Source organism: Juglans regia, chromosome 6 (genome assembly GCF_001411555.2).
Source record: "Juglans regia cultivar Chandler chromosome 6, Walnut 2.0, whole genome shotgun sequence".
Taxonomy (NCBI): Eukaryota; Viridiplantae; Streptophyta; class Magnoliopsida; order Fagales; family Juglandaceae; genus Juglans; species Juglans regia.
In genome coordinates, this window is record NC_049906.1 from 25,261,560 (window position 1) to 25,277,766 (window position 16,207).

The 16,207-nt window shown below is 36.9% G+C and overlaps 1 protein-coding gene across 1 annotated transcript; it reads right to left on the reverse strand.

The window, feature by feature from the left end:
• Positions 1-1,799: 1,799 nt before the first annotated feature.
• Positions 1,800-7,289, reverse strand: LOC109004116. The gene is made up of 5 exons (XM_018982579.2): positions 6,990-7,289; positions 6,824-6,897; positions 3,313-3,416; positions 2,228-2,282; positions 1,800-2,145 (listed from the first exon to the last, which is right to left on the reverse strand). Exons 1-5 carry the CDS (start codon positions 7,095-7,097, stop codon positions 2,013-2,015), a joined length of 474 nt encoding a protein of 157 aa, XP_018838124.1. The 5' UTR covers positions 7,098-7,289; the 3' UTR covers positions 1,800-2,012.
• Between the last annotated feature and the right edge of the window lie 8,918 nt (positions 7,290-16,207).

The following is a 16,207-nucleotide window of genomic DNA, read 5'->3' on the forward strand; positions in this document are numbered from 1 at the left end:
GAATTCATGAAAAGCAAGTTGCAATAGATCAGGTAGTTTGTGATTCATAATGAAAATAATATTTAAAAAATTGAAAAGATAATATTTGGATTCTCAAAATGGATGTTGGACGGAGAGTTTAGGGTTTTGAATGCTCAAAATTTTACCCTTTGAACATTGTTAATGTGGTGTAATATATACTGACACATGCATTGTAAATGCACGATTAGCTAATTCATAGGATTACTTGCTTGAGACAAAATATAGATTCAGATGCCTTTTTTGTCTCCCCAACTCACTAGAGATCTCCCGTTTTAGCTTAGCAATTTGTACGTTTCATTTGGAAAAAAAGGAAGGATCCCAAAAAATTGATATTTCTATTGATTGTTGAATCTCTTGTTGATTGATCAATAAAATTATATTTCGAATCTTTTTTTTTTTTTTTTCTAGGAAAATAACTTCGTTTCATCAATAAAACAGAATCACAAAAACTGTTTATCAAGCCAAATAACATTTTCAACAAAAGGGGGAACACTATGCCATCAAACTTGCATATCAGTTGCAATCCATGCATGTCTTGCAAGCCTATGTGCTGCCACATTTGCTAATCTGTTTGCATATTGCAGTTTGTACTCCTTGAATCCTTGCATCAGCCTTCGAACCTCAAACACCAGTGTTTTCTGTCAGCTGCAAAAGACTCAGTAACACTTTTGACCTCTTCTATCATCAATAAACAATCACTTTCAAGGATAAGATGATCAAAACCCATGTTCACACATAGCTGTAAGCCTCTTAACATTGCCAAATTGCCAATACCTCAATGCTTTCGGGACCAAGAACCTCACAGTCCATCTTGCTAACAGCCATAAGCACTTCACCACTAGAATCCCTTAAAATAGCCCCTACACCTGCTTTTTTTCTGAACAAAAAACAAAGCCCCATCTATATTAAGTTTGAAGAAAACAGTTGGTGGGGGGGGACCATTTGTAATCCACTCCCTGGTACTACCCTTCAAATGCACCTTAGAGACGGATTTAATCTTCTGAGAAAGGGCAAAACCCATCACCTGATGTGGAAGCAAAACCCAATATTTCGAATCCTCCTGATTGTTAATGAGATCGATATGATTTCTAGATTAATTAAGAACAATCTTTCAATTGGTTAAAATTTATTTCTTTAACGAAATTAGATCTTGACCCAAGGCCAACTTGCACGAGGAGAGGAGAGGAGAGGAGAGGAGATCACCCCCTCCCTTTGAACTCTCTCTTCCCCTTCAGCATGGTGCCCACACCTTTCCCTCCCTCCCCTGTTTTTGTTTTTGTATGTTTGATAACAAAAACATTCTGAAACAACCAAACAGAGCAGCTTTCAGAATTTGTCTTTCAAGTCCACCACGCTTCATCATGTAAATAATGAAATCACGTTATGGGTCCTATGGAAGAGATAAATATTGCACCACATAGACCAGAATCATTCTTTATCAAATTTGAAATTCAGATACCCATACGAAAATTGAATCTTTTCTTTCAATTTGTTTTGGTCAGGAGATCCACCTACAACTCAAAATGGATTAAGAACACAACTCCTACAACTTGTTAGCCTTCTGGTATGTCAAAGGTGAATAATACAGGCAACCTCAGCAATCTTTTTTTGAATTATTATCCAACTATTCAAGTTCAGCAATGCTAGAATTGTGTCGTCGACATGAAGCACATTCGGATGCTATATATAAGCAATATAGCCCTTATTATGCCAAGGTGTATGTTGGATATAAATCCTGCCATATTTCTCACCAATTTGCAGCCTTCACTCTTTTTAAGTGTTCATGATGGCTAATAATAAGCTCAAGTTTCTGGAAGCAAATGCATTGATAATTGCACAACTGTGTACATTGCTTACATTAAGTGGGAGTCTAAGGCAAAGTTGTGGTTCATTTCCGCCAGTAGCTTCTTGGTCCACAACATGCATTCAAGTATACACAAAACCATATAGGTAGGTCAAAATGGCTGGGAATAGGGGAAAGAGATCTATCATTAGCCATTCTTCTTCAAAGGGTGCTTCCCATTGGAGATAGTAGTTGGGGATTCATCTGAATAAGCTGAACCGCTGCTTCTTTGATCTTCGAAACCCTGCACGGGGTCTGCATATGATCGAGTGCAAGGCCACCTATAGGGACTAAAACAGATCAGCTTCTGCTACAACAGGAGTAAATTCAAGTTCAGAAACACATGGTTCAATTTAGTAGTACCTGCTTGACTTTATGACCTCATCTTCTATTGTTATATCCCCATCATAAATGTTGCCTGCAAAATGACAGAAAAAACTCAATAACAACGAGAATGACAAAGATAATATGTGCAACATAGTTTTCCACTACAATACAAAAGAATTGAAGTTTATCAAAATAACTTTTGACTGTGGTATGGAAAACCTATAGAATTGAATCGTTGTCTTGTGTTCTGAATTGCATTAGAACAGAAAAGTTGGTATTACAATACAAAAAACTTATATAATATGACGTCAACCTAGAACCTTTTTTTTTTGCAAGTAAAAATAAAGAAATTATCCATTCCATAGCATGAAACAAATATCAGAGAGAAATGACTATCAGGAAGATGCTGTACTTGCTTGAAATATGAGAAAAATAAAAAAATTGCCCACTGAACTTGCACTAGAGAAATTGTAGCAACAGCAGGTTAAGAAGATAGCCAATACGTTGTATGATTTCCTATGCGATGACTAATGATGAGATTTTAATACAGGTTCAGAAAAAAATGGCTAAATCATGGTTACGTACAAAATGGTGTGAAAAAATAGGTCTAAATAAGTAAAATGCAGTTGCATGATGTTCACAAAGGAATGTGGTACAGGGTGCCAACCATATGGCATGCAATAAACCATCATACAAATCTCAAAGTCCTGGGAGATAAAGTGAGCAATTTTTACAGTTTTTTTTAAACAGAATAAAATTAACAGGGAAAGAAATTAAAGCAGAAAAAACGGTTAATAACATTAAAATTTGAGATGCATCTTAGATTAATCAAACGATATGTACAAGGGAAAGGATTAGTTATATTAAAAGTACACGACAGAGAGAAAGATAGAGAGAGCTGTTGTATTGATAAAAGGCGTATAAGAAAACTGGCCGTCAAGAACATCTTCTTGCTAACAGATATACAGAGGGAACTCAAAAAATGCAAACCACTTGCCAAAATCTCAATAAAAACAAATCATATAAAGTCCTGCAAAGCACACGAGTATACAAAAAAAACACAGAATGATCCATATCAAACTTTTCAGAGAAAGGAAGAAGTTATAGCAAACATTGCTTACCACCATAAAGATTCTTCTTTGAGAAGTATTTTGCCATTAGCCGACAAGTGTAGTCAGCTTCATATTTCTTGAACCTCTCAATGTATTCTGTGCTGTCAAGATACCTGACAAAGAGCAAGGTATATCTATCATCTAGCCTCTGATACACATCTACAAATGGTACTCCATTTCTCCGAAAATAAGTGTCCTCATTGAAAAAAGGCCACTTTTCTTGAAGAAGAAGGATCAACAAATACATTGATAACACACCTTTTTGTATTTTTTGTAATCTCAATTTCAAAGGTCTAAGAGGATAAAACATATTTCAAAGCAGCGGTTAATATAAAAAAGTGCACAGTTGTATGCATTTACTTATAATAATGAGCATATTTTCCTTTAAATATAATTCAATAGGAAAACAAAGGGGGGCATCTTTTTATTTTACAGAAAATAAAACAAAATAATAACAATATGATATCACTTAAGCACAAAGAAGTAGAATATCACGGAGCAGAAAAAACATTTGCTATCATTCTATAGATATGCTTGAACTAACAACTGAATCTAAGCTATACTGAATGGTTCTAAGTAACTCCATGTTCAAATTGTACGATAGACAACTCATGTAAATTATCTAAAGTATGCCATTTCTATGTGCTTACCTGCGCAATATTCAATCACCAGCATCATCTATAAATGTAATCAAAGGAAATCCCTTGTGGGTAATATCAATGATTCCAACTAATGGATATGGTTGAATTGCGATCGGACACAATTTCGCCCAACCTTAAATATAGGTTAAATCCCAAGGAGGAGCACAAAGGAAGACAGTTAATCCCAAACCAATCTAAAGCAGAGATCAAAGGTAACAAAATCATTGTCTTAAACCTAGAAGTGACAATTAAATGCTTCAACCATCTTTTGAAGGACAAAGAAATTCCCATGTACTGAGATTGGAGACAGCTTAAGTTTTAGTAAATTCTATGTAGATTTCCAACCTACACTGCCTGTTTGGCATTTTTGGCCATTTTGACAAATAATTGTTGAACAGTTTATTGGGCATTTTTGTCACATTTCATTAAAGTCAGCATGTCAGAAACCTTTATTTATTTCGGAGCCACACTTGAAAGGAGGTTAGCTGGTTGGAAAATGATCTACTTGTCTAAGGGGGGAAGATTAACTCGAATAAAAAGTACTTTTTCTAACCTTCCCACTTATTTCTTATCTCTTTTTCTGCTGCTGCCAAGGGTTGAAAGAAGAATTGAGAGTTTATTTCGGAATTTTTTATGAGGTGGTAAAGGAGTTGAAAAAAGTTTCATTTGGTTAGTTGGAAGAAGGTTTGCTAACCGACTGATTGTGGTGGGTTGGGGATAAAAAATTTGAGATTGTTTAATAGAGCATTACTTGGGAAATGCTTTGGAGATACCACTTGGAAAGTAATGCCTTTTGGAAAAATGTTATTGATGTAAAATATGGTAGTTTGTGGGGAGGTTGGTGTTCTAAAGATACTAGAGGTGCGTATGGGGTGAGTTTGTGGAAGTTCACTAGAAAGGATGGAGGGGTATTTTCAAATCATATTAGATTTAAGGTGGAAGATAGGAAGGGGATACTTTTCTGGCATGACTTCTGGTGTGGGGATTCTTCACTTAAGCTGGACTTTCCCTCTCTTTTCAGAATTGCAGGGGATTAAAATGCAGCTGTAGGAAATTCTTTCTGTTGCATTGACAATAATATTCAGTGGAATGTATCTTTATCAAGGATGTTAATGACTGGGAAGTGGATGATGTTAAGACTTTTCTGGAAAGACTTTACAGTTCAAAGTTGATGCTGGGTAGGGAGGACAGCATGCTATGGATTCCTGCAGGAAATTCTAAGTTTTCAGTCTCATCCTTTTACAGAATATTAACCAGTCATAGGAGTTGTGAATTTCCCTGGAAAAACATCTGGAAATGAAAGTTCCTTCCAAGGTTGTTTTTTTTCTGTTGGGTGGTATCCTTGGGCAAAGTGTTGACAACTGAAAATCTTAGAAGGAGAAGTATGTACATTGTTGATTGGTGTGTCTTGTGCAAGAAGGATGGGAAATCTGTTAATCACCTCTTTCTTCATTGTGAAGTGGCCAGGTTCTTGGGGAATGAGGTTTTGAATCAGACTGGTTTACTTTGGGTAATGCCCAAGGAAGTGGTGGATTTATTGGTAGGGTGGAAGGGATTGAAGGGTAGCAAGAATACTGTTCATGTTTGGAAGACGATTCATTCTTGTCTCAGGAGGTGCCTATGGCTTGAAAGGAATGGGAGATGCTTCGAAGACAAAAAACATTCATCGGGAGAACTCAGGGATTTTTTCTTTCGTACTTTGAGTTTGTGGGCTAAAACTTTTGTAATGGAAGATAATTTCCAGAATCTGTTTTAGTAGTAGATATTTCCTTTGTATACATCCTATGTACTTGAGCTTATGCCTATTTCTTGGGAATAAAATCTTTTATTACTTATAAAAAAAAAAACTTGTATCACCAGCATATTTCACAGATTCTAAAAGGTTTACCACCAAAGTTTTTTAAACATTGTTTAATTACCGTCATCTCTATCTATTGTCCTGGTTCATAAAGATTTGACCCACATATTATTTGTCGAGCAAAATAACAATGCTCAATCTTACAACTTATGAACAACTCAATCTTTGTATTTTTCACACAACACACTTTCTAGTACCGTTGATACATATAAAAGGCTGTTTTTCACAATTTAGTTTGCAGATACATACCATTCAAATTAGTAAATTTCTCATTTCCCACCCTTCAGTAATCCAATACAAAAAAGGCATTTGCATAAGTTTACTTCCCTGAATCATTATAAAATATATTAGCCAAGCTTGTTTTGTGGGCTTCCTTTATGATCCATTTGGTTGCTCAGAATGATAGAAAAGCAAAGGAACTCACTTCCTTGAACATCAGAATTTTCACTATTTGAGAACCTTTATAAGTATTTGAATATACTCCTATGCAATGAAAAAAAAAATGCTACTTGGTCAATATATGTTTTAAGGCTGCATTTGGATGCTGACGTGATCTCAAATAATCTGAATTGATCTATGAATAGTACTATTTTGTAAATCTCATTGAGATGCGTTTGAATGTAAATAGGTTGAGATATGTGTTTAAATATATGAAGTAGGTTGTAATAAGTTTAACTTTTTTATAGGAAGTTGGAAAAGTAGTAGTTCCCATTAATGATTGGGTTGAGATGAGTTCAACATCCAAACACAGTCTTAGAGTGGGTTAAGGCAGATTCTTTACTTTGTCCCTACGCTTGCATTGATTTCCCGAGCAACCAAATAGATCTTAAGTGAAACCCGGTTGCAAATAAGGTCTATTCTTATTTACACCACACACATAAAAGAAAAACGAAGAATGTGTTCCAAGCGGGATTAATCTTAAAACCAGGAAAAGAAATATACTCATCCCAAAACTTTGTATGGATATACATTCGATAAATGATAAAGGAAAGTCAGACAAGTATAAATATAAGACACTAACTCGAAGTTCTCGGGCAAGTCAGGTTCTTTCTCGTCCACAGTAAGAGTTCCTCCATTATTCGTTGCTCCCTCAACCTTACAAAGAGAATAAACCCTAATAGAAATCATTACACATAACACAAACATACTTTAAAAAATAAACAGAGAGAGAGAGAGAGAGAGAGGACCTGGGGCTTCTGTGTGTGAGAGGTGGTGGGGCTGGTGGCGGAGTTCTCGGAATTGGAGGCTGAGGGAGGTGACGACGGAGGAGGTGAGCTCGATGGCACGCTGGCCATTACTTCAGATTTTGGAGGGTAGAAGGGTAGAGGGGGGGGGGACTGGGGAGTGCTAATTGCTTCTTTTGTTCCACGTTTTCTTTCTTTCCAGAGAAAAGTCAGACCGATGAACGGAATTACAGATGTAAAATTATAAGTTAGTTTTTTTTTTTTCCTTTTTAATTGACAAGTACACGGCGATGGTGGGGATATTTGCTCAACGTTAATGCGAAAATAATTCAGCTTATCATCTTTACATATTATACATTGTACTTATTTTAATTTTTTATAATAAATATATAATATATAAATAATAAGTAGAATAATTCAATTAATTTAATAATAATAAAATAAAATAAAAATTAATATTAAAATATATAAGTGTGTAGTGTGATGATGAGTAAAATCTCTCAAAAACAAATTTTTTTGAAATGGAATTACTTTTTTTTATAAAGAGACGGTATAGAATTTATCTATTTAAAATTTATATAAATCATTTCTCTTATTAAAATAAAATAAATAATGAGGTTTTTATTTTTATTTCATGCATAAAAATTATTAAGGGAGCATAAAATATGTGACATGCACATGTTTCTTTTAAGAATACGTTTGGATGTTGAACTGAGTTGAGTTGAGATTATAAAATATTATTAGAATATTATTGTTTATTATTATTATTATTTTAGAATTTAAAAAAGTTAAATTATTTATTATATTTTGTGTTTATATTTAAAAAAGTTATAATGATGAGTTGATATTTTCATGTGTCTCTTACTTTTTACAAGCTCAAGAAATATATACAATTTTTAAAATAGATTAGGAAACTTCCTCCAACCCAGTTTGAAACAAAATTTTAATCCTTTCTTATACATGAAGTGTGAAGGGAAGGGGTAAATTTTAATCCTTTCTTGTTTGGGAATGAATGTGTCCGAAAACAATTTGCAATTTTTACATTTTAAATTATTTAATTTGAGAAATTAATTTGAGCATTTAGCATGTTGTTTTAAGTCTATAAATTATATCCAAAACGGTAATAGAATTGGGCGGTCTATTTGAGAAATTCTAAGGCCCAGTTTGGATACACAAAACAATCTCATCTTATTTAATCTTATCTTATCATTATAATTTTTTTAAATTTTCATACAAAATATAATAAATAACTCAATTTTTTTAAATCTCAAAATAAAAATTATATTAAAAAATAATATTTTAATAATATTTTATTTAATTTTTAATAAAATATTTTATTTCATTCCATTTAAATTGCGTAATCAAACGAGAACTTTAATCTATGATAATGATCATAGGTAAGAGATTTCAAATTGACATGTCAGTTTAGAGACAATAATTAGATCATATTAATCTCTCTGCTGGCTGTAACCCAGTAATTAGATCGAAATCACAAGTCTCTATGCTAATCACAATAAAAAAGATTACCATAAAATTTGCAAGTATAGAAACTCTACAAACAGGGTGCTATACATTGGGTGCCCACACACTTTTAGATGCAACTTTTTCACTGGAATTAAAGAGAAGGTTATGAGATTACCTTACTGTGCCTTTGATTAAAAGAATACCACTACTCTGTTGTGCATATGATATCAGTATCATTTTTTTTTCTTATTAGCATCAGAAGTCCTGGAACAGCATCCTGACTAATCTCAATGGTGCGCAGCAAATGATTTCAACATCATAAACCAACAACGGTCTAGTTTAGCAAATTATGCGCTTTGGAATAACCAGATGAAAATTGAAATCCATAAGGTATGACATATTTGTGGATAATCTCCAGGATACACCATTTCAGATGCTTATGAAGTGGTGATAACTAGAGTGATTTGTTAATACCCACAATATTCCACTTCATTTTAATTAGCACATAAAAATGAAGTTTCATAAAGACAGTGTCACGCCCCGTCCTTGTGGTGGGACTTGTTGTAAAATATTTTTATAAAGGATGACGGAAATTACCGTCTGATTTAAAACTTATTACTTGCATACCCAGGGTGCAAGACTCTACGTTTATAAAATAAAATGCACTTTGGTAATAAAAGAGGTTTACAGTGTAAAACATTGATTTTACAATAAAAAGGTCCCTCTTACATTTAAAACTCATGCCTATACTTCCGTGCTCTTCTTCGTGAGCCATCTCTGTCCTTTCGTGTCAGTTCCTGTGAGGGAGAGGGACATGCATAACAACTAAAATGAGTCGATGACTCGTAAGCATTACATCATACCGTTAAAATATAACAACGTAGGTTTTCATTCATGCATTCATCATTCATACATACTATACGTGCGTGCGTGCGTAGAAAACTTCACTAGACGGGGTTTTCCTTTGAACGTGGACTTTCTTTTTGTAAAACATTTCCCCCGTCAGTGCCTTCATTTCTTAAAAGTAGTGAGTTCGTGCTTGCGTGCATGCATGCATACATACATTCTTTCTTATCACTTTCCTAAGCCAGTACACACTGTTACGCCCCGTGTGTTGGGGTTAGCGGTCTTCCTTTGGACCGGACTCCGCCCGTGGCCACGGATTGGGAATCCCTTTTCAGTCAGGGGGCAGCACTGGGTGCACTACCAGTACTACTTACCCGGCATTGCAATCTGCCCATTCATTGGTATCCTTTCATTCATTCATTCATGTGGCCGTTACGTATCTTCATACATTCATGTATTTATTGCTTTTCATTCATTCATTCATTCACAGTTCTAGAGAGCTGGAGCTTTCATTCAGTCCTTTCTTTCATTTAACATTCATTTCATGAGAAAGCATTCATTTCATGAGAAAACATTTAGTTTCGTGAGAAAACATCTTTTGGGGCGCAAGCCCGAAAAACGTCTTTCTTTTCGTGGCATTCGTAAAACATTCTTTCATGGCATCGTAAAACACTCAAATGTCAACTTTCATGGCATTGGCATAGTCTTACTCTTCTTACTAACCACATTCGACGCATGATTCCGATCGATGGAATCACGCATCTTACTCCTAACAATACACTCGTCACTACCTTCATGCACCTTAACCCACACTAAATTCCTCATTCCCATCCATACAAGCCACACAGTTCTAAGTCAACTCTGAGGCTTAAGCACTGTGTAACTGTTCTCAAGACAGATTACCCATTACATATGGTAAATCCATCCAGTACATGTGTCTCATCAGATTACACATGTACCTTACCCTTTTATCACCTAAGATCAACATATGACACGTTGATCACCTGCTTGCAGGGACAAGGGTTATACTCCAATACCCATCTTCTCTTAACTCGGCTAGCATGACTCTTCATGCTACCCGTCCCTTTCGACAGTTCATCCCAACACTTAGTACGACCAACTCCATTCACAACTACGCCTTACGTCATGTCATATAGCTCGAGACTGCTCCCAAGCTATACCGTGACCTTGTCACGTCATCTGACATCCTATTACGTCACTTCCATACGCCAACTCCTAACTCATCACGAGTACGGTTCCTCACGTACTCTCGTCACATCGTAACCTCTCGTCACGTTCCCGTTACGCCATTCTACACCAACTTTCATCCATCGTAAGCACGACTGTCAGTAACCACGTCACTTCGTGACGTTGCCTAGTCATGCTTCCGTTTCGTACTCTTACACTTGTTCTGCTACTTCACCCATCATGAGCACGACTGTCAGTGACCATGTGACTTCGTGACATTTCCCAATCATGCTTCCGCTGCGTACTCTTACACTTGTTCCGCTACTTCACTCATCATAAGCACGACTGTCAGTGACCACGTCACTTCGTGACATTGTCCAGTCATGCTTCCGCTGCGCACTCTTACACTTATACTCAATATTTTGAATACCGTACCGGACATCGTACCGGTCAAGGCATTGTAACGAAATATTTCGATACCGATACCGTTTCAGGATAGCGTTTCGGAATAACGTTTCGGGATAGTCGATATATAAATAAATTATATATATAAATATATATAAAAATTATATTCCAAAATAATAGTCTATATATAAATAAATTATATATAAAGACATATATATATAAATTATAAATAGTCTAATCTGAATTAGGGGTTAAAAAATAAGTTTGTACTTTGAAAAAATGAAAAAAAAAAAAAACAGGCCGAAATATGGCCGATACCCGAAATAGGTAAATTTAGTCCTATCACCAGCCGTACAGCCAGCTACTATACTATATTAGCCAGTACGGAACAGATATAGTACCTGTACCATGCCGAAACGAAAAATTTCGATCGTACCGAACGGTACGGTACGAAATTTAAAACACTGCTTATACTGCTGCTACACCCATACTTCCAGCCATAAGTCAAGTACGGTGACACTTGTCACCTCAGACTACAAGCCACATCACAACTACTCCGGGATACTGTTCCACAGTTCCAGACACTACTCATCACGCTTTACGCCCATCAACTGCACAACCATCCTTATTTCTGCGACACGCCATACGGTGTGTCGTTGCACTTCGTGGAGTATACTTCGCGCATACTCCCTTCATATACGCTACAACTCATCACCATTACGGCATACGCGCCACATGGTGCATTGCTCCTCTATATGGAGTACACTCATCGTGTACTCCCTTCATATACATTATGCCACATCACCATTATGGCGTACGCGCCATATGGTGCATCGCTCCACTACATGGAATACACTCCGCGTATAGTCCATGCACGTTATGCCACATCACCACTACGGCATACCCGCCGTATGGTGCGTCACTCCGCCACATAGAGTACACCCCATATGTACTCTATTCACATACACCACATCACCATTATGGCATACCCTCCATATGCTGCATTGCTCCTCTCGATGGAGTACACTCCTTGTGTACTCCCTTCACATACGCTATACCACATCACCATTATGGCGTACGCGCCATATGGTGCATCACTCCGCCACATAGAGTACATTCCAAGTGTACTCTATTCACATACACTACATTACCATTATGGCATACTCGCCATATGGTACATCATTTCGCCACATAGAGTACATTCCACTGTACTACTCTATTCACCTGCACCACGCCACATCACTATTATGGCGTACTCGCCATCTGGTACGTCACTCCGCCACATAGAGTACACTTCACGTGTACTCCATTCACATACGCCACATTACCATTATGGCATACTCGCCATATGGTACATCACTCCGTCACATAGAGTACATTCCACTGTACTCTATTCACCTGCACTACGCCACATCATCATTATGACATACTCACCATATGGTGCATCACTCCGCCACATAGAGTACACTCCACGTGTACTCTATTCACATACACCACACAGAGTACACTTAGCGTGTACTCTTCCCATTCCACAATATGTCAGGAGGGTATATTTTATATACACTCCCCTTATCTCTCACTAAGCCATACACAGAGTACACCCAATGTGTACTCTTCCCATTTCACATATACCACGTCACCATTACAACATAATCCACAACACTACACAGCACACTTCTCAATTATACACAACACTTCACAGTACGCTACACGGCACAACATATCTCCATCCAACATAGATATGCCCAACACTTCACTACACAGAATGCCCAACACTTCATCACTCAGCACCACATCACAATACAACAACTTCACAATTACCAACAGTACAATCCACAACCTAGTCAACTAATCAATATCTAGCATAATTAACGAGGGATAGAGGGTTATACCATCGATGGGATAACCCGTGCATTGCTCGTTGATCGTCACAGCCGATGATGTCAAAAATGTCGTACGTGGCGGTTAACCCATGTACGTTAACTGTTTAGGCATTTGGATAGCCAGGTGTGGTCTTGGAAGGGCTCGTAGTGACCTTGTGATGATGGCAAGGAGCATAACATGGTGGGTCTAACCGTGTACAGTGGTGGTCAACCACGCGCAGTGGCTGTCCATCACGTGCAGTGACTGTCCATCACGTGCAGTGGTTACCCACTACATAAAGTGGTGGTTTGGACCTAGGGCTCAGCTAAAAAAAGTGCGGTGGATCCCGTGGTGGCGTTGAGGTGGCGCCACGATGGCTCACGATGGCAGTTCAAAGCCGTGAAGTGGATGAGAGGCCTTGGGAGAGTGAAAGAGAGTGTGCACGCGTGGGTGGCAGGTCGGGGCCGTAAGTGGTTGGGTTGGCTTGGTGGCAGCCTGAGGAAGCTCAAGGTGGCGATTACCAACCGTGGGTGGCGGTGCACGGCGGTGGAGGGTGTGCAACCCGTGCATTGGAGAGAGGGAGAAGCCGTGCATGAGTGAGTGGCTTGAGAGGAGTGGAGATCTTGGCTGACTTGGAGGAGCTCGGGGAGGAGCCATGGTGTTGCTAGGTGGTCGTGGGTACCGCGTACGGCGACGCTAGAGGCCGTGCACGGTGAAGCCGTGCGTGGGTCTCCTTGTGCGTGCGTGTGTGCGACGGAAGGGGAAGGTGGCTGCATGGGAGGTGCTGGTTTTGCTGGAGGGTGGTGGCCGATGGCAAAGGAAGCTGCCGTGGAGGTGGTGGCGCTGGAGGACGGCGCACGGCGGTGCTAAGGACAGCAAGCCCATTCGGGCTTAGCACTTGCCGCGGAGAGGAAGAGGGAGCGTGAGGGAGAGAGGGTAGGCTAGGGAGGCTCGCCGGAGTGGGAGCAAGCCATTGGTGGTGGAGGTGACGTTCACCGGCGCACGGCGGCGCCGGGTTGTGCATTGGAGGTTTCTGAGTGAAGAGAGGCACGCTGCGTACTACGTACGCCGAAGGAGAGGGGGAGGAGAGAGAGAGAGCTGAGGGAAAAGTGAGGAAGAAAGAGAGGGGGTTTGGGTTTATAATCCAGTCCCTTCGTCTAGGGATCCACATAACGATCTAACGGTGGATCTGAAATACTGATTTGAAAATGCGTAAATATTAACTTAATTAAAAACGCTTAGAGGAATTAAGGTAGGATATTATTTTAAACTATCTTTAGTCTATAAAATAATATTCTTTCATCATTAATAAAATGATGAAGTCTCACTTAACATATTAAAGAGAATAAAATCATTTAATTAATAAAAGCTTTCAACATAATTTAAATCCCATAATATCTTAAATAGTTGAAATCATTTTAATAATGATATTAAAATGATTTCTGGCAATTATAATATTTTTGGAGCTCTTGAAGAATATTATAATTGTCGTATTTAAAATCAAACTTAGTTCAATAACACTGGAAATACTCTTCATAAATATTTCTAGCACATTTAAAACACTGGGCGTGCCCTAGAAGTCATATGATATCTTTCGAAACACGCCATCAAGGTTCAGCACGCATGACGAGTCTCGCATTCGCTAGAGAGAAGGGGCGGACGTTTCACATAATTTCCGTCCTCAACACTTGCTTACGTAGGAAGGAAGGAATCTTACGTCAGAAAGATAGAAATGTACGTAAGAAGAAAGAACCGTACGTAAGAAGAAGGAGCGGGTTGTTACAGATAGTAGCATCTATATTGATATTTCATTTATGTAATTTTGAATCAATTTGTTGATGAAATTTATTGGCATGCTTGGGAAATAAATGATATGAGAATTTTGTGAATTGTAGTAAGATAATTTGTGAATGGTAGTGAGATAGTTTGAGATAAGTATTTATTGTATTTTGAGAAAAGAGAGAAAAAATTGAATAAAAAATATTATAAAGTTAAAGTATTGTTAGAATATTATTTTTTAATATTATTTTTGTTTTGAGATTTCAAAAAATTGAATTATTTATTGTTTTTGGTTTGAAAAATTAGGAAAGTTGTGATGATTAGTTTGAAAAAGTTGTGACGATTAGTTTGAAAGTGTTTATGTTTGGATAATGTTTGGGAATGAAGTGAGATGGAATGAGATGAGATAAAATAGGATGTGATGAAAAATTTTCCAAATATCCCCTTAATGCCAACGAAGTTGTTGTATTTTAATTATCACATAAAAACAAAGTATCATAAAGATATTAGCATCTATATTGATCTTTTAGTTATGTAATTTTGAGGACGAAATTTATTTAATGCCAACGAAGTTGTGGTTGTCAAAAATATTTTAGAAGATTGTTAAAAATCCAACCATTAATTCAAAAGTTTTAGGATTATTAGATACTAATTTAGTTAAACATTTAACCCTTGTGATCATAACATTCTACCATACTTCTGAATCCGACATCCACGACGGTCCACTCTATGAACACTAACCCGATGGTATTTTGGCAGCTTCCATCCTCTATCAGTATTTAATGACTTAATACTACAAATACATAGTACTAAGGCATTTTAATCTAACCTATGGATCGCCCCTGCATGACTTGAACTTGTGACATAATTCTTACTATCATACTAATTATTAAAGACTCAACTATTGATCTAAAAGCCCTAGATCTATTGGATACTAATTTTATTAAACTTTTAACCTTCAGCATCATAGTAAAGGTGGTGATCAAGTGATAATTATATTATAGAAGATCATAAAGATTATCGGTATTATAATTTGTAATTAAATCATGAATCTGACTCTACAAGGAGGTCTTAGAGTGTTCATCCGACTGGAACACAATTATGACTCTACCCAGTTTCAAACAGGTCGAAAAGTGTTTCGAATTGAATTCATGTTTCGGCAAAAATTCTGACTAGGGGCGAAGAAGTTTCAGTCTGAACCGAAAAAACCAACCAGACTTACTGGTTCGGTCCCCGAAACTGTAAGTGGTCAATTTCAGTCCCATAGATGGTGGACCGAATGGGTTTCAGTCCAATCCCGGGCTTTGTGATTTTTGGACCAGACCGAAACCGATCAAATTATATTTATTTTTTTAAAAATGTATATTTATATATATATAATATAATAATTGTATTAGTTAATTATGTGATTTTCATCTAATTTATTATTATTGACCATATAAAATGTTAAATAATATATATTATCAATTAATAATATATCATAAATAATATTATAATTTATGTCATTATATGCAGATACATTCATACATACTCTACTATTTATACTTAATTAAATTAATACTAATTAGGTAATTTTTTTTAAAATACCTAAATTATAAGCAAGCATGAATAATCTACGTACAATGAAATTATTTGATATTCATTAATTATATATAAAATGTAGGACATTATAAATA